Genomic DNA, 27,842 nt, shown 5'->3' with positions numbered 1-27,842 from the left:
TGGGATTTGAAGCCGTTGGGGAACCGAGCCTTGTCCCGCAGTAAGCCCAGGGGTAAGAGCGTCCGTACCTCTCCCCACTCGCCAGTCACCCAGCGTGGGGGTGGGCAGCGCCGCAGGTTGCACCTCATGCTGGTGGGGGGCTTGGAGCCCTCGGGACACTGGGAGGTCGGCAGCGTTGTGCTGTGGTCGCCGCTCTTGCAGAGCACGATGCGGTGGCGGAAACCTGGCCCGCAGCTGGGGGTGCACTGCAGAGAGGAGACAGGCAGTCACAAGACACGCGGCGAAGAGCAGGGACAGGCAGCATCGGCTCTCCCCACCAGGGCTCCTGTCTCGCCCATCTCCTGAGCTGTAAGAGGACACCTCCCCACGTTGCACTCTCCATGTGTGACATTACCAGTGCTCTGTCCTAGTGCCCGACACTGTCCTACAGACCAACATCCTCAGAGAGATGAGGGCAGCAGATGAGCACGTACCTCAGACCAGTCCAGGGCGACCCACTCTGGAGGGCACGTCTGGTTATTGCAAGGCTCAAGCATCTTTGGCCGTGGCTGGGTGCAGGAGGCATCATCCAAGGTCTTCTCCTCAGTGGGAGAGATCTTACGCTTGCAGAAGACACTGCGCGTGCGGACACCCTCGTTGCAGCTTCGGCTACATTCGGACCAGTTCCCAATCACCCAGCTGGGGACAGGGAGAAAAGCAAAGCTTGCAAGGGACACGAGGGAGACAAATGCACCCCCAGTAGAGCTGCCCCAGGCAGTGTCACCCCTAGGGACTGTAGCAGGGGACTCTTGACTTGAGACTGGCAGAGGGGGGAATTTCACCCTCTTCCACACCAGATCTTCTCCCCGTGCTCCCTCCACCTGCTCCAAGCTGCGGTACTCACGCCGGGGGGCATGGCTCGGTGTTGCATGGCCTCTGCCGCTCTGGCATTTTGGTTTCAGAGCTGCAGAAATGGTTGGAGACAGTTGAGCTATCGGAGAGTTTCCTGCATACGACGGACTGGATCTGGCTGCCTGCCGAGAAAAAGAAGGCAAGGGGGTGAGAGCAAGGCTGAGGCTGGTGCTGAGCTGGGCTGCTGCTATAAAACCCATGGCTCTGCTCCCGCATGACAAGCACATGACAAGCACATGACAGCACTGCCACTTGTCACTGCACCTTGTCAGGCGTGAACCTGCTTCTCTATTCACAACCAAGGCCTCCTTGGCCTCTCATGTCTCTGAGAGGGCTGGGTGGGGTGAAGGCTCACCAGCCAGGGCAGGGCTCAGCAGGGCTTGCAGAGGATCGAAGGGTTCCTGGGATCTCACCCTCAAAAAAACCTGACCTAACCTTTATCTTGTGAGGCTTTCCAGGCAGCCCTGGGGGGAACAGCTAGCAGAAGAGACGGAAACATCGGCCTCAGCTGAGGCCTAGAACAAGAGCAGGTCAGGGCCCTTAGTTTTAAACAGGAAACATTATTAGGCCTTTCAAACCGCCTCTCTCTCTCCTTCTGAATGCTGGCTCGGTCTCTTGCAGCCAGGCTCTCCAACAGCCATGAGAAATGGTGCCAACCCTTGTAACAGCCCACAGGATCCAGAGAAACATCCCTCCCGCATCCCTCCTCAGCTGACACGCGGTCAAACCTCACCTCCTGCACACAGCACTGAGCATTTGGTCCATGGGGTGTAGTGCCACGAGTACTGGTTGGAGGCATCCCTGCTGATGGGTGCGTTGAACTTGTACCGGATCCCCTGCAGCTCTGTCCGCACGAGGACCTGCAGGGAAAGGCACGGCCGAGGGATCAGTGCCGCTGAGTGCAGCATGGCTGAGGCTGCATGGATGTGTGCCATGACCCCAGTGCTTTCTGTGAAATGCAGGGCAGCTGAAATCTCTCCCCTCCCCTTTCCAGTCCCTTCTAGCACTGACGTGACAGCCACCAGTGGTGACAATGGTGCAGCCATGAAGGTGACATTATCAAAGGACAAGCTCCTGCGCACTTACAAAATGAACTGTTCCAAAGCCTGGCAGATCAAGGGAGGGAGACTTGGGAATTTAGGGCAATTTACCTCCGGTCTCCGTGCCCCTTTTACTCTGGGCAGTGAGGACAGAGGCTGGTTAGCTCTAATTCCCATGCAGTCACCACAAGGCGTCTCTAGCCCAGACAAGGCCTGGTGGGAGTATGCAGAAACGTGCTGTTACCAACCATGACAAAGAGGGTGACATTGGTGGGTCCCAAGGCCTCCAGGGACTCAGGCTCGTCTGGGGACCTTCTATAGTGGAATGTGGTGCCTGCGATGTCGAAGCGTCGTGGCGGGTCAATGGAGAGCTTCCCGTTGATGTAGTACTCGCCGCCCTCCCCTCTCAGTGCTGCCAGGACAGGGGAGGAAGGGTCAGCAGAAAGGCTGAACATGTGCCCATGTCCAGCGTTGGCCACAGGCTCCTCATCTGCTGGGCTCAGAGCACTGTTATGTGGGAGGGGAAATATCCTCGGCCTCACTTTACAGGGCAGGAATAGGTGGGGCAAAGAAAACAGATGCCTGAGTCAAGGTCATGGAGAAAGTCACAAGCAGAGAGGGGACCGATGCACTCGTCCCCTTGGTCTCAGCCTCCCCGTCACCACCCTGCGGAAGGACGATGCTGCAGGGAGCTGAGCCAGCTGCGGCGGTGGGGACACCTGGCAGCACGACGAGCTGCTGGCCACAAAGCCAGGCTCGAATCCAGCTGTGCAAACTGGATCTTGGCTGCCGGGGCTACTGGAAGAGGCCGGTCCCCAGCTGCCTGGCTGCGGTTGCTGATGGGAGTCACTAGAGGGAGATCGGCTCTCGCCCTCACCCGCTCCCACTCCCATTCCCACGCTCGCCCTGCTCGTGCTGCGCCACCAGCACCGTCCACATCCGTGCCACCCCTGCCCTCACTGGCTGACACTGCCATGATGCTCTGGGGCAGGGAGGGTGTTTGGGACTGATGAGGATGGAAGATGCACCTTCCCGTCCCACCTGGGGTACAGGGACAGCTCCTGCAATGGGAGACACTGGTGGCGGCAGTAGAAAGAGCTTGATCTGTGCCTCCAGTGCACAGAAATCCAACTCGGACAGCCATGAGGAGTCCCCAGTTTACCCAGAGTATCCCTGAACACAGCAGAAAGAGCCAGCCTGGAGGAACACTACCAGGACAGCCCCACTGCCACCTCCCACTGGCTCCTGATCCTGGAGAGCTGCCACAGAGGCACCCGAGCGAGCTCCCTGCCCACCCCTCCGCAATCGCTGCCCATCGCATGGACGACAGAAAGGGAAGACAAGGGGAAAGAAAAAAGCCCGTTAGAAAAACAGTGAGCCAGAGTCTGGCTGGAAAATTAAGCCCAAGGAAAATGTGAGCAGGTCTATTTTTAATCCCCAGCCCAACATGCTGGCGGAGGGGGGAATGCCAAGGAGCCGCAGGCAGCGCCAGGAACAGCGGGGTGTGAGGTTTGCTCAGGGTTACGCTGCTGAACAGTGAGTGCAGGACAGAGGCAGAGCCATGGTGAGACGGGGCTGTGCGTACCACAGGCGGCCCTGCCAGCAAAACCTGCTGCCCTCCTCTACCCCCACACCACGCTGGGACCCCTAGCCCCATCCCCTGCTGAAGCAGGAGGTTTTCTGTTCTGGGCCTTTCTCATACCCCGCTAACAGCAGGGCAAAGGGCAGGCCAAGAGTCTCTGGCTGGGATTTCAACGTCCCTCAACCCCTTCTCACCTAGGTAGTTGATGGAGAGGTTCAGCTCCCGGATGTCAATGTGGACGGAACCTTTGGGAATCTGGATCACCTCCTCGTAACCTGCGAGACACCATGGGGCGGTGAAAAGCGATGTTGAGCCTCTGAGCCCACCGCCAACCCCATTCTGCACTAGATGGGAGTATGTGCCATCCCGTTACATGGGGGTTAAAACATTAAACAAGGTACTGGCAGTGCCAAGGTGTTTGCTTAGCCACCCATCACAGTTAAACAGAACGGGGAGGAGGGCAGGAACTTGGCGCTTTGTGCCAGCGGTGGCTGCGATATGGCTTGGTCAGCGAAGGGCGATATGCTCCCTGCTTTCAGCCTGGTCCTACCCTTTGGGCTGGTTCCCTGGGATGTCTCTGCCTGTCCTGTGTGTCCCTAGGAGCACTGAAGCCAAGATGCCCCTAGTGGGGAGGGGCCCCAGGACGGGTGACACTGGTTGTGCTGGCAGGGCTGCTGCTCCCTACCTCCCTCCGGCAGGGACTGGTTGAAGACGCCCTCGACGGTCTCGCAGGAACTGCCGTCTCCCCCGCATACACGGCACTTGTCCTCCTTCGCATCAGAGCCCAGGACACGGTCACAGCCCACATGCTGGAAGAAGGAGCAGCGGGGGATTAGTGAACCTGGAGGGGCCCGGTCCTCCCACACCCGAGCTGCAGTGTCCCAGGACCAGGGAACTCCCTGGGCTCTGTTTCGCTCCCCTCCATTGCCCTGGCATGCCCCGGTCTGCGGACACATGCAGAGCAGAGGCATGCCCACGCTGCCTCTACCCATGCCGGCTCTGCCCTTGCCTCAAGCCCATCCCAAAGCCCGGCTGCACCTTGCACTCCCCATTGACACAGATGTCGTTGGAGTCCTGCCGGCACGGCGTCCCATCCACCACGGCTGCGGCTCTCTCCGTGTAGAAGTTGAAGCCCTCAGCCAAGCAGTTGAGGGAACAGGCTTTCACACCCCCTAGGGAAGAGGTGGAGGTTTAAATGATGCCACCGAGGAGAAAGAGAAAGGATGTGGAGAGACAGACCTTGCTCTCGGTCTCCCCATGGCCTCATCCTGCACCTGGCCCGGCTGCTCAGCTCCAGGTGCCCAGGAGGACGTCCCCGCCATGAGGAGGGACTCATGGAGGTACCCAGACATCCTCACAGTGATCAGCACCAAGGCACGACCCTTGAACCAGACACTGACACACGGTGAGACACTGTCCTTTCTGCACATCCTGGGGAACTATGTGACGGGGAATGAAACAGTCTGACCCGCTCTTATGTGGTATCAGTCACTCCTGGGCCACCTGGCACCTTACGAAGGCTGTTGTGGCACTCGTGCCCACTTTACAGGCAAGGAAATTGAGGCAGCAGTTCTAAAGCAACTTGTCTAAGATCAGCCCAAAAGCTAGAACTGAACTGTCTCCTTAGTTCCAGTCCAGTTTCTCAGCTACCACACGACACAGCCAGAGAAAGCATTTCTTTCTGTCCAGAACTGGTGGGAACTGAGCCATTCACAGCAGAGAAGGTGACAGAAGTATGAGGAGGAAGGGGAAGGATGCTCAAGTTACAGCTGAAATACCTGCTTCACAGCAGCCTTTGCCAAAGCACCAGCTAAAGAACAAAAAAGCTGGGTATCTGGATATTGGCTTACGGTGCTTGGAAGCAGGACTGGTTATGGAGGAAGGAAACTGGAAGGAGAGACCTGAGCACAGCAGTTTCCTCTCTGCTGTCATTGGATTTTAGCGAACAGCCCAAGGAGATCCAACAGCCTGCAGGACCCTGGCAGAGAGCAAGTCCTGGCGGTTTGCTCCTGCAGGCACCGGCTGCAGACACAAGCCGCCTGCCAGAGCTGGGAAGCCCCTAAATTGTAGCAACCGAAATCTTCAAAATCTGCAAGTCGTTATTGCACATCAAAGGGGCAGATGGAGGGGAGGGGTGGCCCAGCTGTGCCTGGGAGCACCCGAATGCAGCTGGGGGGAAGGAACAGTGAAGCTGGGGGAGGGAGGAACACAAGGAGACACGAGAGGGGAATTCAGCTGCTTGGAGGCATGATGTCAAGCAGGATGCCTGGGCAAGCCCCTGGAAAAGGTGCTCCATCAACCCTTCCTTTGGAGAGCCAAACGCTCTGCAGCACCCTGGGCTCTCCCCTGCCTCCGAGGGAGCACCAGAGCCACCAAGAGGGCCAGAGCAGCAGGCACGGCCCTGAGAACTCACGGCCGTCTGCCACGGCACGCCTGAGCCCCAGGTCTGACCTGCCAGGCCTCGGGTGTAAAACATCACCGGCAGGGTTAACAGCACGAGCCACATGCCTGCAGCATCCACAGAGCACAAGCTGGTCCTCAGCGCAAGCCTCCACAGGCGTTCAGCAGCAGATGCGCAGGCTCTGCAGTGCCCGAGCCATCTGTGCAGAGGTGGGTGCCCTGCGGGCGAAGAGCCTACTTCCAGAAAGCAACTGGGACCCCCTCAGTGTGCCCAGCAAAAGTTACAAATTCACTGGCAACTGAGGAATAAGCTGCTCACCCAACCATACAGCCCTGAACAGCACACGATCTGCCACAAGCTCTGTACAAATCCCAGCCTGCTGCCCCCAGGTAGGCGAAACCCCTGGGCACTTCTCAGTGTGCTCCTTGGTTTTGGGATGAGCAGTGTGAGGTCAGTAAGAGCCGGGTCTGCTGCGGGTACTGTCCTCTACCTGCTACGCTGTGCCTCAGAGGATGTTTTGTTCCTCCTGCCTGCCCTGTCCCACAGAAGAATTAAAGTGCATTACAATTTATAATGAGCAATCTCCTGTTTTCTGTGAGCCCCTGCTCCTCCCCATCCCTCTCCCAGCCCCATGAGCCATTTCTCTCTCCCTTGGCTCTTGCATCCGCCAAGAGCAAAATGAATAACTAAGCGAATGAAACAAAATAAACAAACAATTAAAGCTGCATTCCACGAGGTATCTGCTGACTGCTGGGCTCCGAAAGGCTGAGCTCAGCACTTCTCACTGGGGCTGTCTTTTGCTCCTGGGGTCTGGGCTCCGGGCTCCAGGGCCGTTATAAATCACCGCCAGGAAAACACGCCGGTACTGGCCCCACGCAAAACCTAACCTCAGCGTGCCAGTGACCCGGCGGCTGGCGCCAGGCTTCCAGCGGGTGGCTTCATCCCTTCCCAAATTCCCCAGGGGACTGGTGCCCTCCTCCCCTCCCAGCTGCAGGGTGTGGGTGCTGTGTGCTTGGGAGGTTTCCCATCTAGCAAGGGACATCGCCGTGGGGCTGGAGTCTGGTGGCTCTGATGGGTGGATGGCGCGGGCACCCTTGCACCACCGCGCCTTTTGGCGATGGGGTGGCTGGAGGGTGCAGCGCTGAAGGTAGTGGCCAAGCTCAGCAGGGGGAAGAGGCTCAGCCAGAGCGGTGAACGTCTCCTGGCACTGGGACACAGGCTCAAAAGCAACCTGCAGAGCACAGTCACTACCAGCTGGAAGGCAGATGAGTGCCTGTGCTGCGAAGTCCTGCCAGATCACTCAGACTTGGGCAAAGAAATCTGTTGGGAGGGGTGACAGTGCTTTAATGTCCTTTAATGCCGCCACAGTCCCAGCTGACCTGAGGGCCCAGCGTGGACAGCCCACACCAAGAGCTGATGCTGCTAACGCTGACAGGGGTCTGCCAGGCAGGTGGGGGTCAGGGCACATCTGTCTATGAAAGCTGGGAGCTGGCACTTGACCCCCCCCCCCAACCAGTCTGAGGAGCTGCCACTTCCAGCCCCTTTACTTGTGTGAATGGGGACACATCACTTTCCTGCCTAGTGCTTCAGGTTTCCCCCCTGTGCCACTGCAGGGGAAGACACTGATACCCTTTGACACCAAATAAATGAAATTTCAGTGCCAAATAACATAGTCCCTTGTGACCATTACGCAAAGCCAATCTGGATAGCTGACACAGGGAACTCCCAGATCCCTTCAAGACGTGGACACACCAACACTCACAGCCTCCTGAGAAGAGGACAGGTTTCACACCTTATTTTATAGGAGAGGAGGCAGACAGAGGAAGGGGCTTATTTGAGAGCCAAAGCAGAAATCAGTCAGGACCAGATTCAAATACAAAGGCCAACATGCAACTGTCCAGCTGTCCCCTGGGCTCAGGCCGGTACTTAGACCACTGGGGATGAGAGAGGTCCAAGCAAGGGCAGATCCAGCCTGCGGGGCTATCTTCCACCTTGGCATCCATTGGGGTCTTTGTGTGACTTACTGCTTTGCAATTTTATTACATTTTTATTGATCCATCCCCTGCAGCCTCAGCACATCTGCTCCGGCTGCAGGAGCCCCACTGGGAGGTGTGCTTATTTACACAGCTGTGAAGGATTTCCCCAGTCAAGTTCATTAACTACATGAAGGAGACGCACTGTTCTTTCTCATTATTAAGAGATTTCGGCCACAGAGGCCTCCTCCCGCCCCCTCTCCTTGCTAGACACTTTGCAGGACACACAAGGACTGACCTCGGAAGAGGGGAGCGCTGCTCTCTGCAGGATCCCCCGGTTCAGATCCCTTCTGCTCGTTTGGAAGCTGAAGCTTTACCTGGTGCAGGGAGGGCTGCCCCTTTCCTCCCCCACTGGGTACCAGACACTACCAGGGAAAAGAGTCCTGGACAAAACACAGTGGCACTTTGCATTGCTTTAACAACTCCCTTTTCTTGTTTTTGTGTTTGCTCGCTCAGTAATTAAGAACTAGTCAGACTCCAGGAAAGAAGCTAAACATCTCCAATGCTGCTGGAATTGGTTCTGGCAGAACAAAGAAGTTAAAGAGCAAACTGCACAGAGCTGAGTGATAAAGGGCAGGGGCACGGCAGGACAGCCATGGCCCTGCAGTGGAAGAGGGGCCTGTCAATCCACAGTCGTGTGAAGGGGAGGCAGCACACCACAGGGACGCAGCCTGCAGGACCTGGAGCCACAGGGTGACTAGCTGCCCACCAGACCACTTGGACCACCAGACTTGTCCCTGCAGAGAGCAGGGGAGTCAAAGCCCTGCATGACTCTGGCCCAGCCTTGCAGCCAAATGATGCTCTGTGCAGCACCAGACCTTGCAGCACTCACCTCCCCGGTATGTCTTCCAGGTGTAGTACTTCCCTCGGAAAGGGACATTATCAAACTCAGCGCACTGCAGCTCTCGGAAGTCCTGGGAGCCCGGTGGGCAGTCCTGCAGCCACAGAGCCAGAGATTAGCATGTTGGTGAGAGCAGCTGCCTTATCTGCTAGGGCAGGAGCTGCTACAGGGCTCCCAGCAGTGACTAGCACCAGCCCTTCAAGGAGATGGACACCAGCTCTGACAACAGGTCAGTGCTGTAGTATGGCAGGAGCATCCTCCTCATAAAGCTAAACACTATTTGAAGACTAATGGCATGAACTGTTGGATCCCAGCTGGCCTCTCTGCAGATGCAATGCTTGCTCTTGCAAGCAATCGTTTAAAAGCTAGATGCATTATGGAGGCATCTATTTTCCTTGCTAACAGCCCATGGAAGCTATCATTTCCCAGGTCCAAAGCTTAATTATGCTTCCTTGCAGCACAGTTTTTTCTCCTTCCTCCTCTTGAGGAGGAAGCCCCACCCCTGGGAAGCCAGGTGTTATTAACAGTCTTTCATCAGCAGCTCTCACCCCACTGGGCTTGCACTCACAGAGCACAAAACAACCACTGTCGTGTCGGTGCTGGAAGCCTCCAATCTCTCCGTGTTTTCCTTGTTATCTTTTTGGGCCCCTTTTTGATGCTGAAGCCCTGCAGGTCCGTACCACCCACCTGCCCTCTGAAGGCGGTACTCAGCAGGCGTGCGCCGTCCTGCTCAGCTTTTCCCACCTTGGCATCGCTGCCGACAGAGCACAGCTCGCCCCCACCTGGCCCCACAGCCTTGTCCCTGGGTCCCACAGCAGCACCTAACACCCCACAGCCACACAGAGAGGGCTTATTGCTACCTCCCTGCTGTGGCACAGGGCTCCCAAAGCCCTGCTCACCCCCCGCTGCTCCTCTCTGCAATCCTGACGGTACTCACGTCGGTGTTACAGGACCGGTAGCGCTTCCGCTCTCCCAGGCAGTACTTCCCTCCGATCGTGGGCCTGACAAACCAAGGATGAGAGAAGAAAAGCAGCTCAGGAGAGTGAGTCAGTGCTAGTAGCAGTTGGCTGCTCCAACCCTCTGGGAACACCACGGCTTTTCCCTCCCTGCTCTGCTGCAAGGACCAGTCCTGCCTGGAGAAATCCACACTCTCAGCTTCAAGTGTGCAATGGAACTGTCCGAGCAGCTTTGGGTCTGTCACTGCAGACCCACTGCCAAATGTGACAGCACCAAGCTGCCTTTGAAAGCAGCATGTGGGTAGAGCTGAAATTTACACACAGGAGCTGAGACTCAGCAAACTCAGTCCTCCCCAGCCCACATTGAAACTGAGCGCAGGGCTTTTGGGCACCTGGCTGCCATCTTCCCCATCGACCTGAGCAGTGGTGCCACACAGCCAGTACAAGGCAGGGCTGCACCGATAAAGCTGCATCCACGTACACCTACCGCGGGCTGTCGCAGTGGCGAATGGATGATGATACGCCTCCACCGCACGTCCTGCTGCACTCTCCCCAGGATGACCAGGCTCCCCAGGCACCATCCACACCTTCTGGTCGGGTGCCGAAGGGCACGCATTCCCTCTTGTAGCACCACTGGGGAGAGACAGAGCTTCAAAGACCCTGAGCATGAGTTCTCCTACTCCCAGATAGCTCCCTGGCCTCCATCGGGCGTGGGAGGCTGTTCAGGGCTGCCATCTGATGATCCCACAAAATCTGAACTCTGAGCTGCACTGGCCTTGGAGCCAAGTTTGCTGCTGCAGAGGGCACTCGCCTCTCCCTGGGCACCCTCTTGTCTGAGTCACAGCGTCACCATATGTATGCGCTGCATACTTGGGGTTAGCAGGGATGCTCATGCAGACTTGCCTCTGAAATATTTCTCTTGGACCTAGAACAGATCCTGCACCCCCTGGAGTCAACAGTGATGCAAGGAGAAGGACACTGCCAGACCCGCTGCCGTTCTCTGGGCATGATGCCGGACACCATGCCTTGGAGGCTGAGATAATCCCAGGAAGGAAGAAACCGCTGTGTGCTCCTTCCAGGGCCTGATAACCCACCCTGGAGCTACTGGCACAGCCTCTCCGGCTCCTTTCAAGCCAGGCTCTCCACGGGTAGTGCAGTCGGCAGAGAAAAATAAACCAGGGCCTCACAGGACGCCCAGCTGGCGACCCGCTTGCACAGCCACGCGCTTCCAAAGGTGTGACCCTGCGCAGAGGAGATGCTCAGCAGGCACGGCCCTTCTGGGGTCCCTCCTGACGGCCTGGCCACAGCCCCAGGCTGAAGGTGCAGGGACTGCTGGTTCTGCAAGCAGAGCCTGGCAGCCTCAAACAACCTCCAAAAGCATCAGCGATCAGCTCTGCCCCAGCTCTCACTCCTGCAGTGAGCACGAAGGCATGCATTGGCTGCAAGACCAGATAGGGCTCGGGGCACACCGAGAGGGAGAAAAGAAAACCAAAACAAAGGACATTTGTCAGGGAAGGAGCCAGCAAGACCAGGAACCTGCTGTCTGAGTACCACAAACTCATCCTCTCTCTCCTTTAATCTTGCATAACTTCAATGGTTTCTGCAACCTATTCCTTCCCTCCATTCTCCCCAGCTAAAACGGGGGATGCTAAGGCAGAGCTCAGAGCTGCTCCAGCCGCAGCTGAGGTCCGAGGGTTCAGCAGGCAGGTGGGCGCATGGAGCAGCTACGCAGGAGCCACCAGCCAGCAGCTCCCACTGGCAAAGGTGCAGAGACTTAAAGCAAAAGTGCATTTTGTTACATCACCCAAGCAAATCAAACCACTTCTGAAACATGAATTAATACAAAAGAATAAACTGAAGCAATGGATAGTAACTTGGGGTTCAAACTGATTCCCTATCTTCAATGGGAAGAGATTCTGAGTCCTGGGTGCTCTGAATACTTTCACTTCACTCATCTTATGACTTTTGAGGAACCCTGGTTAGAAAAAGAGTAAGTGGGGGTAAAAATAGGTATTTGAAAGAGGGAAAAGCTAGTTAAAAATTACTTCGAGAAAAAATTGCCATTGTATACAGTGAATCTCAAGCAGCAGGGACATTCAGCCCCAGGAGCTGTCTAATCCCTTTCGATCTAATTTCCAGTAGAACTAAGCCAACTGTTTGCAAAGAATAATGCATTCGTCAAAGCCATCTGCTTTCCTGCACACAAACTTCTCCAGCTTCTTAAGGATTTTAAATTTTTTCTTGAATTTCTTGGGAATTAGTTTTTCCTCTAGTGGAAAAACATGTCCAGTTTATGGTGAACGTCCCAACCCTGATTCTCCATTGTCCCAATTATTATTTACAGCTTGCAAAGGCACTGCGAGTCATTAATACTTTGTTTTAATAGTTTCACACTCACTCTATGCTGGTGCAAGTGGGGGTTAGAGGTACAGGGAAAGAGAGATGAAAGATTTTCAAGTCAAAACTCTTTCAAAATGCATGGCCATGAAAAATCCCACCTTCCTGTCTCAACTGCATGTGAAAAATGAAGGTCTAACAATACCTAGCCTTAGTTTCTCACAAGTAAATCTGAAAACATATTACTAAACTATCAACCATTCTGAGGAATCTGAGGCAAAATCACTCTTCTCGGGACACCCAGGAGGCCCCAGCAGACCTGTAAACAAAACACTCGCCTAAAGCATTTGCCATTGCCTGACACTGCATCACTGTGCCTCCCAGGTGAGACCGAGCAGCTGACTGGAGCAGGGACTTTACGTACTGTATTTCTAGCACTATTTGAGTGTGATTAGGGGTGCTGGGCGTCCTTGGCACACCCGAGCTCCCTGTGCATTGCTGGGGAGGGTGGGGGTTCCTGCAGGCTCTGGAAGCCAGGGGGAGGACAGTCTGGTGGGCGCTCTTGAATCAGCTCCATACTCGTCAGTACAAACAATAATCACAGTTATTGCTGGATGAGAGATTCAACCACCGTCAACTCGCCACGGTGCCCCAGGCGTCCTTACCCCCTTTTCAATGGTGTTGGTTTGGCATATGGTCCCCTCTGCAGCAGGGATGCTGTTGGTTATGCAGCGGTTGCTTTTACTCAGGCACCATAACTCACTGCAGACTTCCTGCAAAGAGAGAGATTTTGGGGGAGAGAGGGGGAGGGAGGAAGGAAGAGACAAAGACACAGAGCCAAGGTTAGGATTCACCCGTGCTGAGGCTGCAAGGCTGGGACAGCAGCACACTGGGGCAGTGAGTCCCCTCTCCAGGGCTCAGGGACTTTTCCTTTACTGGGTCTTCACTCTGGAGGCTGAGCACAAGGGCCCGTCTGCAGTGCCTGTCCTGAGCATCCCTCTGCCAGGTGGATCCAGACCTGCCTCCGAGGGAAGCCGGGGCTCCTGGGGAATGCGAGCATGGCACAGATGGCCTAATGTCACATCTGCCATCTCCTGCTGCAGGAGCGCACTGCTACTCAGGGTTAGACCACCTTGTGTTCTCGTACTCTCCAGCCAGCTTAATAGTGCTAAAAGGAAGACCCCCTCTGGAAGATTCATGGCTGCTTTCAGGACAGTAAGAACAATGCCAGGTACTGCGCTAGCCCCTGAGCAGCTCCAGAAGTGGGCATTTCAGCTTGCTGTCTCTGCTAGGTCCTGGGTGCAGCTGGGTCCATGGAGTGAGAAGGGCTGGGGACTCCAGACCTCCTTCACAGAGGTTTCCTGAGATGCAGATCCTGAGCTCTGGCCCATCCTGACCTCTCAGAGCACCAGCAGATAAAAAACTTCCCATGGCTGCTCCAGCTTGTCTACCAGTCAATTCAAAACCTGCCCAAACATTAGGTCCATGTCTGAGACTGAAAATTCATCACAGCTGCTAAACCAGAAAGCCCAGGTCCTTTGAACCTGCTCTGCCACTAAATGAGCCAGAGAGGACTTCAAGTCCTGCAAACTGCAAAGGAGCAGCTAAAAAGCAGAGCTGAGTTTCCTGCCTGTTTTCCACCACCCTGCTCTTATCTTACTGAAATAAGACTTTGGAAAACTCCCTGCTTTACAGAAAGAGCAGCTTGCTGTGACTTTGCTTATATTTGAAGGTATTAAACAGATTCGCGTTGTCAATAAATGACATTGAGCCATGAGAGCAGAGCCCAAACAGTCCCAGTTGTCGCTCATATGCTCCAGCACCCTGGGGCCACTGGCCATGCTGACAGAGCATGCCAACCTGCTATGTTCTGTGCTACACTCTCGGGTGCTGGCACAGCGACTGCCTGGCTGCTGGCTGGCTCCACAGCAGCACGACCCCACCACAGCCCTGCCACTCAGGTAGCAGCTTGTTCATTGCAGCTCTCAGGCTGGCTTCAGCCCTCCAACAAGGAATTCCTTGGCCCCAACTGGGGGCCAAGGTTGTGCTCTGAACAGTAACTGATACCCCCTGTAGAATGAACTGATTCAATGACTGGGAATCCACTGTGCTGGTACCAAGAGGGGTGAAAATACAAGCCCAGGAGTTTTGCGCTTCCCTCTTGTTCATGGGGCTGCAAGCACGGAGTGATATAACTTAAGGAAAACACTGCGAGTCTGCGCCACAGAACTCAGTTCCAAAACGCAACAAGGTTTTGGTTCCTACCTCTGTCACCAAAGCCCAGCTACAACTGGTTTTAACCAAGGAAAGGATCGTCTCTCCCAACTTACGAAGGCATCCATCCCTTCATATTGTGCTTGCGTAGCCAGTACAACTACTGGGAAGTAAAAGCTCCTGTAGTTTTTCTACTGTGTCACCACCAGAAAGGACTTCCAGCTTCAACAGTTACATCTGTTCACTTTGTCCTCATTGAATTTGTTAATAATCTGCTCTGTACTGACATGGAAAAGGAGTAGGCCAGGAAAGAAAGGTATGCTAATGTGTTTGCACCATCCCCCTCGAGTTCATTTATATGGGACATGGGATGAGTGGATGTACATATTTGCACAGATTTATACACTCTTGAGCCCTTATGCTCTTTGGGCTTCTCCCAGACATGCATGACAGGCTGGGCTAGAAGGGTCACCACAAGGACATCTTGTGCTTTTGTGATCCTTGTGTATACACAGGAAGAGCCCACCCGAATTAAAAATGAGCTGGGAAACAGGCATGTAAACGTGGCAAGTTTCCATTCCACTGCCTCTGGTTCAGATGAGGAGGGGCACTGACTGCAGTCAGCAGTGGGTGGATACGTACACATTCATGCCCATCAGACAAGACAGATGCCCACGTATCTCACTGCTGGATCCTCTGCTTTCTCTAGGGGAAAGTGGATGCTTTATGGAGTTCAGTCAGCCCTTTAGCGCACACACCTCCCCCTTACCACTATGCTCAGATAGCTGGCAACGTCCTGTTCGTTAAATACAGCAAAACGTCAGGCTGAGAGGCAGGAAGGCACTTTCTCCTGAAACAACCTTTCCTTTCAGTGGTTTCCCGTATTCAGCTATCAGGGGATGGCAGTGTAGTGGTGGGGGTGGCTTAGGTGGACAGCTGTCCCTCAGATATACTGCAGCACATCAACCCGCCTCACCTGGAAGAAATAAGTTTCTCCTCCTAAGTCAGTGCATGCAGTGTAATGACTTCTAGTAAGGCTTACAAAAAATACGTGTGTACTAAATGCCCAGTGACAGAGGAGTCTGGGGGCAGGGACTGCAGCTTGGTTTTCAGCTGCAGCCCTTGGGGTCCAGCAGCAACCAAGGTATTAGGCAGAGGCAAAAGATCTCTTCCCATGGGACTAATCTGATGGAAACTGAGCTGTGGCCAACATTTGTGGACGTGGCATGACCTCCTCTGTCCTCTCAAAGGGAAGCAAGGTGAAAAGCTCACAGGGAACGTGCAAAAGTGCCCTTCATTACAAGCAGGACTGCAAAGCGATGTGGGCAGCAGAGGAACGGCCCCATGGCCCTTTGCAGCCCCAGTCCTCCATCCCCTGGGAACCGATAGTAAAGCAGGAAGGCTCTCTACCCCGTATTTACACTGGCGAGATTTAACTCCGTACTGGAAACGGCACTGCTCATCTGCATCGTAGGCCTGTCCTGGAGCCACTGTTGGGTAGATAAAGTCTTGCTTGGGAGGAGCGTTGTTCAGGCATAATCCCATCCCAGAGCTGGAAAAAAGAGACAAGAATCAGAGCGCGGAAAGGCTTTTGGCAAAGCGTAGTGGTGGAGGACCAGCAGCACGCCTGGCTCTGAGCTCTCATACTGTTTTGGGGGATAATTTTACTGGCCTCCAGTAACAAAACCTCTGGGCATAATCAGTGCTGAGAAAGTGCTCTAAAGTCTTTCTATCTGCATCCTCGGGGCTGGGCTTTGGGAAGCACATTCAGCACACGCGACTCCAGAAGGTTTAATCTGAAGGTTTGCAGGCTATTGCCAGCCACCAGCTGTCCTGCCTGATCCAGGTCTGGCAGATCACACGTGGCAGCAGGCAGGTGGGTGCGAGCCAGGACCCCGCGCTGCTTGCAGAGGCTGCGGGGCGGCGGAGCCACTGCTCTCCCACCATACAGCTGCGGATCCCTGGCTGAGAGCGGCTGGAGGTGCTGAGCACAGAGAGCCCCTGCTCTCCAAGCCTGTCCTGCATGCCAGAGCTTTGTAGGAATGTCCAAATTTTGCAAGAAACAGGCCTTTCCCTCCCCCTTCCTCACTGTTCTGAGCTCCCCTTAAATCACGGCCCCCGTCACCACTCCCCCGGCCCCATGTCCCGGGGTCTCACACATGCCACGGCCCAGGCATGGAGGAGGCTCCCCGGGCCGTGCCGTCACGCGGGGGCGGCGAGAGCGAACCGCAGAGGAGGCCGCCACGAACTTGCCGTCCGCCGACAGCCCCGCCGAGACCTCAGGGTTACCCGAGGACAACAGCCTCGGCCGCGACGCTTTCCCGGCGCTCTCCGTGCAACGCGCCTTGCCGTGCATCCAGGGGTCAAAGGCGAGGAGGGCAGGGTTTGCTGCGGCCAAACATGAGCCGCTGGATGTGGAATTTGGTGATAAGCTGCACTGCTCCGGCCAAGCTTTCCAGGACAGAGGGGCACAGAGCAGCCCCTCGGGAAGGTCTGCCTTTGTTGCCCCTCTCGTGTTACAACAGCAACGTCTCAGCTTTGGTCTGTGTCAATAAGGGTTTGGTATTCAGACATCCCTGTGTCTGCTCCTGTCATAATGACCCTACACACTGGCTTCTTCCAATTGTAATGAAAGTTCTGTCTAGTCCTTCTGTTACATAGTGCCTGTATCCTCCCAGAAACCTCAGCAAAATTGACCCTGACTGCTTGGTTTTTGATGGAAACCCTGGGGGGGTGCCTGAACTTTTGACAAAGAGATCTGGGCTGCAGAGATGTGACCCAGACAAGGTGGCAACATCACAACCTTGGGACTTAGGAGCCTAAATCCCTTCTCCTGAATCCTGAACGTGCTTTGGAAAAAAAAAATAAAAATCTTAAGTATCTTGTTCACCTCTAAACTCTCCTCCTCAATGTCTGGAGAAGCTGCATACACAGTGCAGAACCAGTCCTGTCTCCAGATCCTCCTTCCCCACCTTCCCTGTGATTCCTGGCTGAACTTCAGAAATGTCCAAATGCCTCCAGAAGCTACTGATTTATTTGTGAAGTTTCTGGAAGTAGGGAACCTAAATAAAGGTCTCACAGCTGCACAGTAAATAGGGTTAGTATTGTTAGCAGGAAAGTCTAAGGGAAGGAAAGAAAGCACATGCCTCTTGGGACAGGATGAGGTGCTGGGAGACATGACAGAAGGTGCATGGGCTGTGTGCTTTGGGGGCTTTTCTTTGGCTTTACCCACTCCTCAAAAGGGACTGTGAGAGGCTGGAGATGTGTACTGGTTGTGAGGTGGAAGGAAGGGCAAGGTGAGATGGATTCCTTACTCCAGGAAGCTGGTGATATAATCCCTGCTGCACGTAGACCATACAAATGGGTTGGTCTTCATGGTGATGTGAGCAGCCATCAGTTTGGCTGTTTCTTGCCCACGGGAGCCACAGCTGTTGCCGACCCCATCATGATTCATGCCAAACCTAGAAAGCATCACCGAGGCATTAGAGAGATGATCAGTTAGTGCGTTTTCAACAACCAGGATCATCCACAAGAAGGATTTTATAACTCCTTATGGCAGCAACAGACCAACAGGAATCTTTCTCCATGATGACCACCCCCAGGGACTCTTCTGGCACAGTACTCACGTATGGCCAATCTCGTGAGCAATGGTGAAGGCTGTGGCCAGGCCAATGTCCTCATTGATGCTGCAGCTTCTTTCTCGTTCGCACATCCCGCCCACAGGGGCCAGGCCTAGGAAAGCCAGATGGAAAAGTCACATAGGGCCAGCACAAAGCATCTGTCGCACTGGGGGACTAAATGATGCACTTCATGCTCACTAACACCAAACACAGCCTAACAAGTTTCTTCACACTGGTTTCACTGGCCTTTGGGATGAAGCCATGGGTATTATGGGCTATGGGTACATGGTCACTCAGCACTGACAAAAGTTCTGACAACAGGCTCCAAAATGCTAAAGATGGGTCAAAACTCACTGAGTTTCATATCCAAACCTCAGACTGTGCACAGAGGAAGAGCAGTCCTTGTCACAGAACCAGCATTGCTGGTGGGGGAACAGGGGACAGTTTTGCCAGGAACCTGGGATCAGTCACACCAGCACTTGGGCATCCAAACCCTGTCAGGGAAGCCTGGACAACTGAGTAACCCGGGATCCAGCCTGAGCATCTGCATTTGGTTGTGGCTGACACCCACCACAATCAGAAATCCACCTTAACTCCATCCGGAGGGCTGGATAAGGAGGGCTGGGATTGTGGCAGTGGATTCCCCTAACCCCCTGCCCATACCCTGTCCCACTACCACAGGCTGCGCCCCACTGCTCAGGGCTGGGGAAGAGACAGTCTCCATTACAGGAATGGGTTGAGCTGTCACAGCCCCTCCAGCCTCCACCTCTCCCAGGTACCGCAGCCGCACCAGGTCAGAGACCCACCAACTTTTCCTTTTTAACTGCAGTGATTCACAGCAATAATCCCTCCCTGACTGCTTAGTCTAGACCAGGGCAAGACAAATTAGGAGCTACAGCCAGAGAGAGCTGCAGGGTCTGTCTGCGTCTAGCAGTTTAAATAAAGAACTCCCTTTATAGTCATCACAAAAAAAGTCTTATTTCTCTCTGCTAAGCCAGGAATACTCCACTAGGCTATGGACCAGCCCTAGATGCGAGTGGTTCTTAATCATCAGGCTGGACCTGACCCAGGGATATAATGGAGAAGCCTTCCAGAGCCCATCCGTTCTCCGGGTTGCTGCTTTTAGTGTTTACAGAAGAGAGGAGGCTACATGGCCTAGCAGGCTGGAAACCGTGGGCCTGTTCCTGGCTCTGCTGCTGGCGCTCGTGGTAGCATTGGGCGAGCACTTCCCCTTCGCCTGCTCATTAGGAAATGTGGATGGCACAGCCCTCCCTCACCACACTCCTGAAGATATACATGCTGGTGAGAAGTGCTGCTGAAGAGACAGCCCCCGTCACTGCATGAGAGTGTGACAGCAAAATGCTACCTACCCAGGGTGCCACAGGGCTTATTCTTGTAGATGCAAATGTCGTATCTGCAAAGAGAAGGAGAAGGCAGCGTTAAGAGCATACACAATTTTGGCGACCCCAAAATCTTTTGCAGACGCATCTCAGTTTTACTATTGCTTTCACATACAAAACAGCAGACGTGGCTCATATGACGCTTCTGGAATAGAAAGTACAGACTGTAACAGGTAAGAGATGCCTCTGCTCCATATTTTGCAATGCTCACTTTCCCCAGGCTGAGACGCACTGTGTTTTTTTAAGGATCCTGCGTATTAGTCACTTAACTACAGAGCAGCGCTGGATGGGGTCAGAGGTTCGGTTTTGATGAAACGCAGTGAGCCAGCAGGGACAACGCCATTCCAGCCTTGAAGCTCTGTGGGTTTGGCTGGATGGTCCAGCACTGCTCACGAGCATCCAGCACACTCCTGTGAGCCAGCCGCTTCTCTTCGGGGAGGCATCAGGCTAACGGAACTGCCCCAGATGATGTGGACAGGGCCAGCCTCATGTCTGTAGACTTAGGTCTGTTGCAGTAAATCGTATCAATCAAATATGTAGTTTTGATTTTATTTTTTAAAACAAGAAAAAATTCAATTTGAAAATGTTTCATTTCACAATTCACTTTAGTTTCATTAAAATGCTAAAGTGATTTTTTACATTTTTTTTCAGTTTAGTTCTTTACTGAGAATTTTCCAAACAAATTCAATATGGGTTGATTCAAGATGACTCTTCCCTCTGTTCCTGGCCTCCACTTCCAGCCATTGCATCAAGGAATTGACTGTTTGCACATCATTAGCTGCCTACAAGGAAAAGCTAAATGAGGACAGCAAAGTAAAACCTCTTCCAAACTGAAATGCAGTACCCTTGCAAAAGGACACTGGCAGCATCTTCAGAAGATACACGTTTGGGCCAGAGGGTGAATATTATCATTTAACTGTGGAGATGAGCTGCATGCTCTCCCTGCCTCTGTTTACATACCTTCCCCATGACCTGCCCTGTCCTCAGACTCAAACATTTGGGTCTTTGCAAAGCCTTGGTTGAAAGAGGCAACGTTACACTCAAATCCACGTGGAGCCAGCAGGCAGGGGGACCAGTGGCAGCAGCTGGGTTGCCGGCGTTGCTCCTTGACCACGAGGTGCATTTCAACCTGAGCACGAGCTGGGCTTGGGACACCAAGGCTGCTGATGGTGGTGTGGGCCTGGGGGACTCCTGCAGGAGCAGCAGGACCTTCTGACACCACTCACCCCAGTGGACCCATGGGGCCAAAAGCAGGGAAGAAGCAAGTTGACAGCACACGACGTGTTAAGTGCAACATGTTCCTGATGATGGCTCATGTCCCTTTGGCCCCTGGTGCTCTCTGGAAGTGTCCAAACCTCTCACCCCAGCAGGAAACTGAGTGAGTGAAAAACATTTGTTGCTTTGTTTCAAGCGGATACGTGAAAGCCTTCCGAGGCTCTGATTTGACACGTCTCTGCAAGAGAAAAAAGCCCGCAGCTCAGCAAGATGTTATCGGGAGACAGGAATTTATTAGCGATGGGGCCGGATGTGCCGGTGCTGTCCAAGCAGCCGGGCGGCGAGTTGCTGAGGGTTAGCTCGAACATCTGGTGCAAGGCCGAAGAATTCGGAGTCGGCGTTCGCGTCCTGCACGTGTGAAGGAAAAGCAGAGGCTGCAGCCCTGTGGGGGTGAGGATGGAGCCAAGGAGGCCTTTCGTTTGCTCCCCCCCGGCGCTGAAAGGCTCTCAAGGGCTCCCTGGGACGCACACAGCTCCTGCAGCCACTGGGAACCGGAGTGTAAGCATGGCACCAGCAAAACCAGCTGCTGCTTGGAGGCTCCCCTCTTCAGCACTTCCATTGCATGGTTTTCCTCCATTACTTAATAGGGAGAACAAAATAGTGCAACCAAATCTTTCCTCTGGGGTTCTTCCTCAGGCCGCTGCCCCTCTGCCCAAGCAGTGTTTATGTGACGGCTGGCTCTCTGGTAGCCAGGGTGCACCTGGTGTCCAGGTGCTGAGAGCTAGCTTCCTGGCACCTTCCATCCTCCCAGCCATCCCCTCTATGTGCTTCATCCTTCCAGCTTTCTCTTCATCATCCTCTGCCCTTCCAACCATCCCTCTGTACCCTCTGCTGTTCCAGACTCAAGCATCTATCTATTCTGACGGGGATTATTTGTCCTGCATGTGCAGGTTCAGACGCCTTCTTTCAGCTCAGGAGGTCTAATCCAGCGGCCAGCTTAACCTGCTGCCCCAGACTGTTGGTACAGGAGTGGAGAGAGACAAGCATCTCCAGGACAGGACTGCTCTTCTCCCAGGGAAGATGGGATTAAGTCACTTCAACAGTGATCTATCAGCTGCCAAGGAGAGAGCTCAGCCCCTCACACAGGCACCTAAAATGAGGTGAGGCAGATCCAGTACTGGCTGCAGACATTCCATCATTGTCACGATGCTCAGGTGTCACTTGTGTCCTCTTCTCCATTCGTCACAGTGGAGGCAGATCAGGCTCTCTGTCTCAGTAGGATGCTTGATGTCCAAGGGCTCTGGGGTGGGTTCCCACTAACACCAAACACTGCTGTACATTGTGCTCCATGGATTTGCTGGTGCACAAATACCCGTGGCTGCAAACTAAGCTCCCTGAGAGCACAAGGAAGATGGTGGGAAGACAAAGGAGGAGGAGGATGGTTATCTGAACTGCAGCAATCTGCATCTCTGCAAGGGAACTGGCACATTGCCGGTCTGAGGACCAGCCACTGCCAGGCCAGCTCATGGGGGAGCATATGGGAGGGAAACCTTGGATGAACCACTTGGACAGAGGCCAGCTGCACAGAAGACACCCCCCATGAGCGCTGCCAAGGCTGGGATCAGACTTACCTGGTGATCAGCACTGCAGTGTCGTGGTTGGCTATGCCATTCTCGGGGATAGCATTCCCGTTGCCATTCCTGTTCACAATGGATTTCTGCCACTTGCAGAAGCTGTCCAGGGATTTCCCAGCATGGTGGTTAATCTCCAGTGTGGGCTGGAATGGAAGCAATACAACAGCATGTTCCCAGGGAAGCTCTGATGTGAAGGCACTGAAGACTTCCATGCCAGCACAGCACTGAAATCAGTCCAGATGCCCTCGGCCTTTAACAGAGGCCATGAGGAAGCAAGACTTTAGGGGGGACTAAAGCTCCTTAAACCTCCCTAAATCCACTTTATCATAAAAACAGTCCTCAGACACCCAGAGGTTCCCAGCCTGAAACCAGGCCCCAGCTGCCTTTGGGAGGGCATGGTGTACCCAGCAGACTGCACTGGGGGGACCTCCTGGGGGTGCCATCCAGGAAGAACACACAGTCCCGCAAAGGGAGTGCAGCAGCATGATGGAAGCAGCTTGGCAAAGCCCACCTTACCTGATCCTCAGTGAGGAGAATCAGCCGGGTCACCAGGATATTGACAATATTGCCCAGACTCGAGTCCTGGAAAAGTTTGGCAACCTGACCTCCAAGAAACAAGAAAAGACGAGTCTTAAAAATGAGCTCGCTAGCTGAGTGGCGGTGCAGTCAGCTGTGAGCAGGCACACGTTGGGCACCCGCCAGAGGGAAACAGCGCCGTTCGTCTGCAGGAGCCGTGGGTCTAAACACAATCCCTTTTAGGAAGTGGAAACAGAATGAGATTCCATGTTACTATTTGGACAGCAAAACTTCCTAAACCACGTTCAGACCGTGGTGTCTCCTTCTGGGGAGCCTGCAACAATGAAGGTGGGAACCCGCAGCACCTGCTCCTTGTCTGTAGCTCAGGTGAGGAAGCCCTGCGGTTCTGGTATTATGCAGCCACGGGGATGAAGCTTTGCTGATTGCCCATCAGCAGGGAACCAGACAGCACACGGTGGGTGTTTTACAGCAGATGAAACAGTTAGAAAGTGTATTGTTTTAAAATCTGGCATGTGCTTTAGAAATGCAAACTGAGGAAGCCATGAAAAGAGATCCTGCAGAGGACAGGACAAAGAGCCATCACAGAACAGCTTTCATAGGTTTGATGGATAACCTCTAAGCCTATCTCACCTCACAGGAGGACTCGCAGCATGACATTATTCAGGCCGTTAATGCATCTAGCATGGTATCCTGCTGCCAGCAATGACCCAAACGTGATGCTGCAGAGGAAGCTCCTCTGCAGTAACCCAGAGACATAGGCAGAGCTGTATGGAAGAACAGGGGGTATTTCTCCTTACCCTTCATGCTGATCAGACCCCAAGCGTGAGAGCTGACTGTCCTTATGCTTTCCCATGTGTTTCTCAGCTTGGCTGGCCCCATTTGCAATGCTAATTTGAGATGAGAGATGCTGTTCAAAGAAAGGGCTTTGTTCTCCCAGTCCAGATCTGGCCTGTAGCATGGTCAGACAGGCCAGAGTTTACCACTCCTGAGGTGCCTCCCCCTGTACAACAGAGTCCCTGTAGGCTTTGGAGAATTACTGCTCTGGAGCAGTGGCAGCATGTCAGGATTGTTGCCCAGGAAGAAGCCACTGCAATCCTGAAACAGATAGATCTCATTTCCCCACTGTGCTCCCTTCATCCTACTTGTTGTCTTGCAGGAAAAGCATGTGGTACCCTTTGCCAAACCGAGACATTTGGGGTTCAGAACAGGATTTATTCCAGATTGCTCTGTGCTGCTGGGTATATGAGCCCCTGGGGTCTCCCAAAGTTCATGATGTGGTTATAACACTTACAATATTCATGATGGCCAGGATGTACTGCTCTATGTCCCGCCGGCCGTGGTACCCCACCATCATTTTGTCAGCCACCACCAGGGTCTCCACATAGCGCTCCGTGCTGACGGATCTCTTCAGGGGCAGCTGGCCTCGCTGGCTGTGGTTGCCTGATGGCTTCAGCGGGGAGGGCTTCAGTGTCCGCAGCCACCAGTGCCTCCCTTTCCAGGGCTTCTCATCTGAGGAGGGAAAGAGATTTTTCTGTTGCCTTCCAGCAGTGTTTCAGCAGCATACAGAGGTGAGAGGTGGACACTATTAAGCTCGGTTTCAGTGCTGGGAAGGAAAGGCATTGCAAGGCTTATTATGCACCACACATTAGACCCAGCAAACACACCCAGTCCTGGTCCCAGTTTGATGAGCACTTCCTACTGCAGACCAGGGCCATGCCCACTGGTATCCTGCTGCCCTCCTGCCTGTGCACCACGTGGAAAGGTGCGTGCCCATCCTGCTGCTGCATGCCAGCACCACCGCCTCCACCACGCGCTCTGCTGCCTCTGCACTGCAAGGCCCTGTCCTCAACTCGGTCATAGGGAAGAGCCTGTGGATTTAGATACTACACAGACATAATCTGACAATAAGGCTATTGCAGATCATTTCCTCTTTCCTTTTCCTGCCAGAACCCGAATTTAGGATTTGGCTTTTCCTCCACAGACACAGCTGCAACCTTCAAAGCAGCAGCAGACTTGTAGGACTTCACTCCAGGCTTCAAGTGCTACCAATCTGACCGTAGAGATGTCCCCAGCAGGGCCAACAGCTCTGGCCCCATGGCCTGGCTCCCGCTGTAGGGCAGGAGAGCTGTCTGGGAGGGTTACAACAACTGCTGCTGCCCTGTGGGGAGGCTGAATCAGCATCCTCTGCTCTGATGCTGATCAGATACCCAGGCGAGACCGGGAAGATGGACACATCACAGCTCCAGCCCTTTGGGATGATCAGAAGGAACCCGCAGTGTGCACTGAGCTGGTTGGGACTGGTCCAGCCTACGGGATGAGGGGACGGGTGTCCTTGCTGGGTTCAGTTGTGCTGTGCTTGTCAGAGAACCATACCTAGCCTGTGGCTCCCATTGCATGGTCTTTCCTTTCCAAGAAGCAACTGGGAACAGGCTGACTTTTGTCTGGAAGCTGGAGAATGTGGCAGAGTCAGGAGAAGGGGAGTCTGCTGGCACAGTGTAACTGGGAGCTGGGACGGGAAGAGCTGGGTCAGGGAAGCACAGGTTGTTTCCAGACACGCTGGCACATCTGGGGACACCGCTTGCTGCTCTGCTCAGACCAAGTTGGTGGTGCCCTGGTGTTTGCAGAGACTCCGTCCCTTCCAGCAGTGATTCCTCATCTGGTCAAGCATCAGCACTGGGACACTGGATGAACATCCTCAGGGGACACACAAACCTGCTATGAGCAACTGGGAACAGTTCTGCTTCTGCAGTCTTGGACTCTTAACCCTGTAAAAAGCTAGCTGACCCATGTGCAGAGCCAGGGGAAGCCTCTGTAAACTGAGGGAACAGCATCCTGTATACACACAACATTTGGATAGACGGAGAAACTTCATACATTCACAGGGGCCAGCGATTTCACCCAGGCTCCAGGACACAGACAGATTTCTGGCAAGGACAAGAAGGGCACAGGCGTGTGGGAAAGAGGCTGAGCATGCATGAACTATGATTTCTCAATACCTTCGAAATTGGCCAAAACCGGGAGGACTTTTGTCAGAACAATAAGAGAGATTTTTTTCTCTATTCCACCCTCTATTTACAAATCTAAAGGCCCTGCTGTGAAGAAGAGAGTGTAAGAGCTTTCCAAAGACCAGGCCACCAGAAATGTTTTGCGTGGGTAAAAGTAAATACATAAATAAAACTTTCTTAAATGCAAGAGAAGAATTTGTTTTTTTTTTTGCCATAGAGGGCAGTATGGACTTTCACAGCCCGGTCTATTGGAACTTTCCCGGCCTGCACTGGGATGGACTGAAGATGTGTTGTTGGGCAGAGATACCTAGCACACCGCAGGCTGCATCCATATGTGGGTACTGGAGAGACGATCGCTTGTACACAACGTGGGGGCTGCCCTTGCCCTCGTTCCCTGCGCTGACGTTGGCTCCCGGGCTCAGCGGTTCAATGAAATATTCCTCCTCATCTGCAACTATCACCCCATGCTGTGAAAGGAAAGAGAAGGAAAGGAATAAAACAAGTAGGGAGAGAAATGGGTGACATACTGCTATTTTCTGAAAATGAAATTTGTGATGGTTAGCTGCTGAATTTCCGGGGACTGACAAACAGCTTAGAGCATGTGCAGAAATCCTTCCTTTATACACAAACACTGAATCATATGAAGCTATGGACCAGAGCAAACTGAGCCAGCTGCTCATGGATGCCGTGGGGCCTCTCTGCTCATTAGAGTCCTCTGAAAATCACAGTCTTTCCTTGCAAAATTAAGTTGTTTCCTATTCCATGACACTCATTGATCTAACTGAGAGCCGTCTGTGGGATCCTAAGTACCATATCTTTAAATATCAGCACAACTTAGCATTCAGATCAACCTCCTGTGCTTCTCAACCTCATCAAAGAGCCCTTGGAAGCAGCTCAGGAGCTTTACCACCAGCTAAGAAACTGAGGCACAGAGCTGCAGAGGATTGCAGATGTCCAGAGGCTTTTGAGAAATGTATCGAATCTTTGCGACCTAAAATCTCATTTTCAGGGTCAGAACCTTTCTCTGCAGCCTAAAATCTGGTTTGTTCTCCTCAACCAGCACTGCCCTTTTTACACCCCAACTAGCCATTTCAACCAGATGATCTTGTTTCTGCTCCCATTTTGTTGATTTAGCTATTCACATATTTTGTTGTTGTTCTCCCTTGTTTTATTCTGTGACCAAAAGAATCTGGGCTGTAAGCCCAGACTTTGCCCTGTGCAAATGCACCTCCTCGTGAGACCATGACGATTGGCATGAGAAGGAAATAGCAGGATGAACAGCCCAATTCACCAGCTGCTTGCAACACGTCTCCTCCGCGGCTGGTCGTATCCTTTCCTATCCTTGCAGCAAGCTTTGCCTCTGGGTAAAAGGTTTGGACAACCTAAAAGGCTTCCTCCAGCCCAACATAAGCAGAAGCCCCATCACCATTGCAACTTTCTCCTGGTGTTCAGTCTTACCTCCAGGAAACCAAGGTGGTTCTATCAGCTGAACTTCACCAGTGAGCAACTGAGACACAGAAACTGCCCGACTTTGCCCAGGCAGGCCAAGAAGGATCCCAGAGGTCTGAGACTCACGTTACCTGGCTGTCCTCCTGCTGCTTGTGCGCAAGCATAGCTCTGGGTGCAGAGCCCCCCGATCCTGCCATCTGCTCTGCACTGATGCTGCCCACTGGATGTCGCAGCCCTTCTACACCACAGGGACAGGAGCCCTGATCTGCCAGGGAGGGGCGTGGGGAAGCAGGTCTCCGTAAGACATCTTGAGGTCCTCGTGTGGAAGGAACCATCCATGTAACAGCGTTACTGCTGGGCAAGCGGGGGAGAGCCTCTCTGGGGTGGACGCTGCCTCCGTAAGAGGTCTCTCCCCACCTCCCTCCCCGCTACGAAAGCTGAATCGGGGCAGTGTGCGCGCAGAGAAGTCCCCATCTCCAGAGTGCCGGGGGATTTCCTCCTGCACCAGGCTCTGTTGCTCTTGGCTCTGCTCCACCTTTTCAAACACAAGCGAGGTACTGTGAGGTTAGCCTGGCGAGGGCTCCGGCGGAAAGCCGAGTGTCGGCCTGCGAAGCCAGCTGGCTGCCGGCTTTGCGGGACGGGGAGAAGGAGGTCACCGCCGGCTTGGGGCAGAGCAGCAGGAGGGGA

The 27,842-nt window shown here is 53.8% G+C and overlaps 1 protein-coding gene across 4 annotated transcripts in view; it reads right to left on the bottom strand.

Moving 5' to 3' along the window:
• Positions 1 to 27,842, bottom strand: part of ADAMTS10 (ADAM metallopeptidase with thrombospondin type 1 motif 10) — a 71,399-nt gene that overhangs the window by 3,427 nt on the left and 40,130 nt on the right. For all 4 annotated transcript variants that reach the window (XM_048054091.2, XM_066984077.1, XM_066984075.1 and 1 more), the window contains 20 exons: positions 26,014 to 26,173; positions 23,993 to 24,210; positions 22,681 to 22,764; positions 22,162 to 22,307; positions 19,286 to 19,329; positions 17,922 to 18,027; positions 17,610 to 17,756; positions 15,706 to 15,847; positions 12,747 to 12,854; positions 10,232 to 10,377; positions 9,726 to 9,789; positions 8,780 to 8,882; positions 4,552 to 4,685; positions 4,199 to 4,322; positions 3,708 to 3,788; positions 2,180 to 2,343; positions 1,625 to 1,751; positions 884 to 1,013; positions 474 to 678; positions 69 to 245 (listed from right to left, as the gene is read on the bottom strand). In XM_048054091.2, the coding sequence (XP_047910048.1) occupies positions 69 to 245; positions 474 to 678; positions 884 to 1,013; positions 1,625 to 1,751; positions 2,180 to 2,343; positions 3,708 to 3,788; positions 4,199 to 4,322; positions 4,552 to 4,685; positions 8,780 to 8,882; positions 9,726 to 9,789; positions 10,232 to 10,377; positions 12,747 to 12,854; positions 15,706 to 15,847; positions 17,610 to 17,756; positions 17,922 to 18,027; positions 19,286 to 19,329; positions 22,162 to 22,307; positions 22,681 to 22,764; positions 23,993 to 24,210; positions 26,014 to 26,173 (2,610 nt within the window). The remainder of the gene's footprint in view (positions 1 to 68; positions 246 to 473; positions 679 to 883; positions 1,014 to 1,624; positions 1,752 to 2,179; positions 2,344 to 3,707; positions 3,789 to 4,198; positions 4,323 to 4,551; positions 4,686 to 8,779; positions 8,883 to 9,725; positions 9,790 to 10,231; positions 10,378 to 12,746; positions 12,855 to 15,705; positions 15,848 to 17,609; positions 17,757 to 17,921; positions 18,028 to 19,285; positions 19,330 to 22,161; positions 22,308 to 22,680; positions 22,765 to 23,992; positions 24,211 to 26,013; positions 26,174 to 27,842) is intronic.

The sequence above is a fragment of the Anser cygnoides genome, chromosome 27, assembly GCF_040182565.1.
Source record: "Anser cygnoides isolate HZ-2024a breed goose chromosome 27, Taihu_goose_T2T_genome, whole genome shotgun sequence".
NCBI lineage: Eukaryota > Metazoa > Chordata > Aves > Anseriformes > Anatidae > Anser > Anser cygnoides.
Note: the sequence above shows the minus strand (reverse complement) of the source record. Positions and strands in the feature narration are given on the sequence as shown.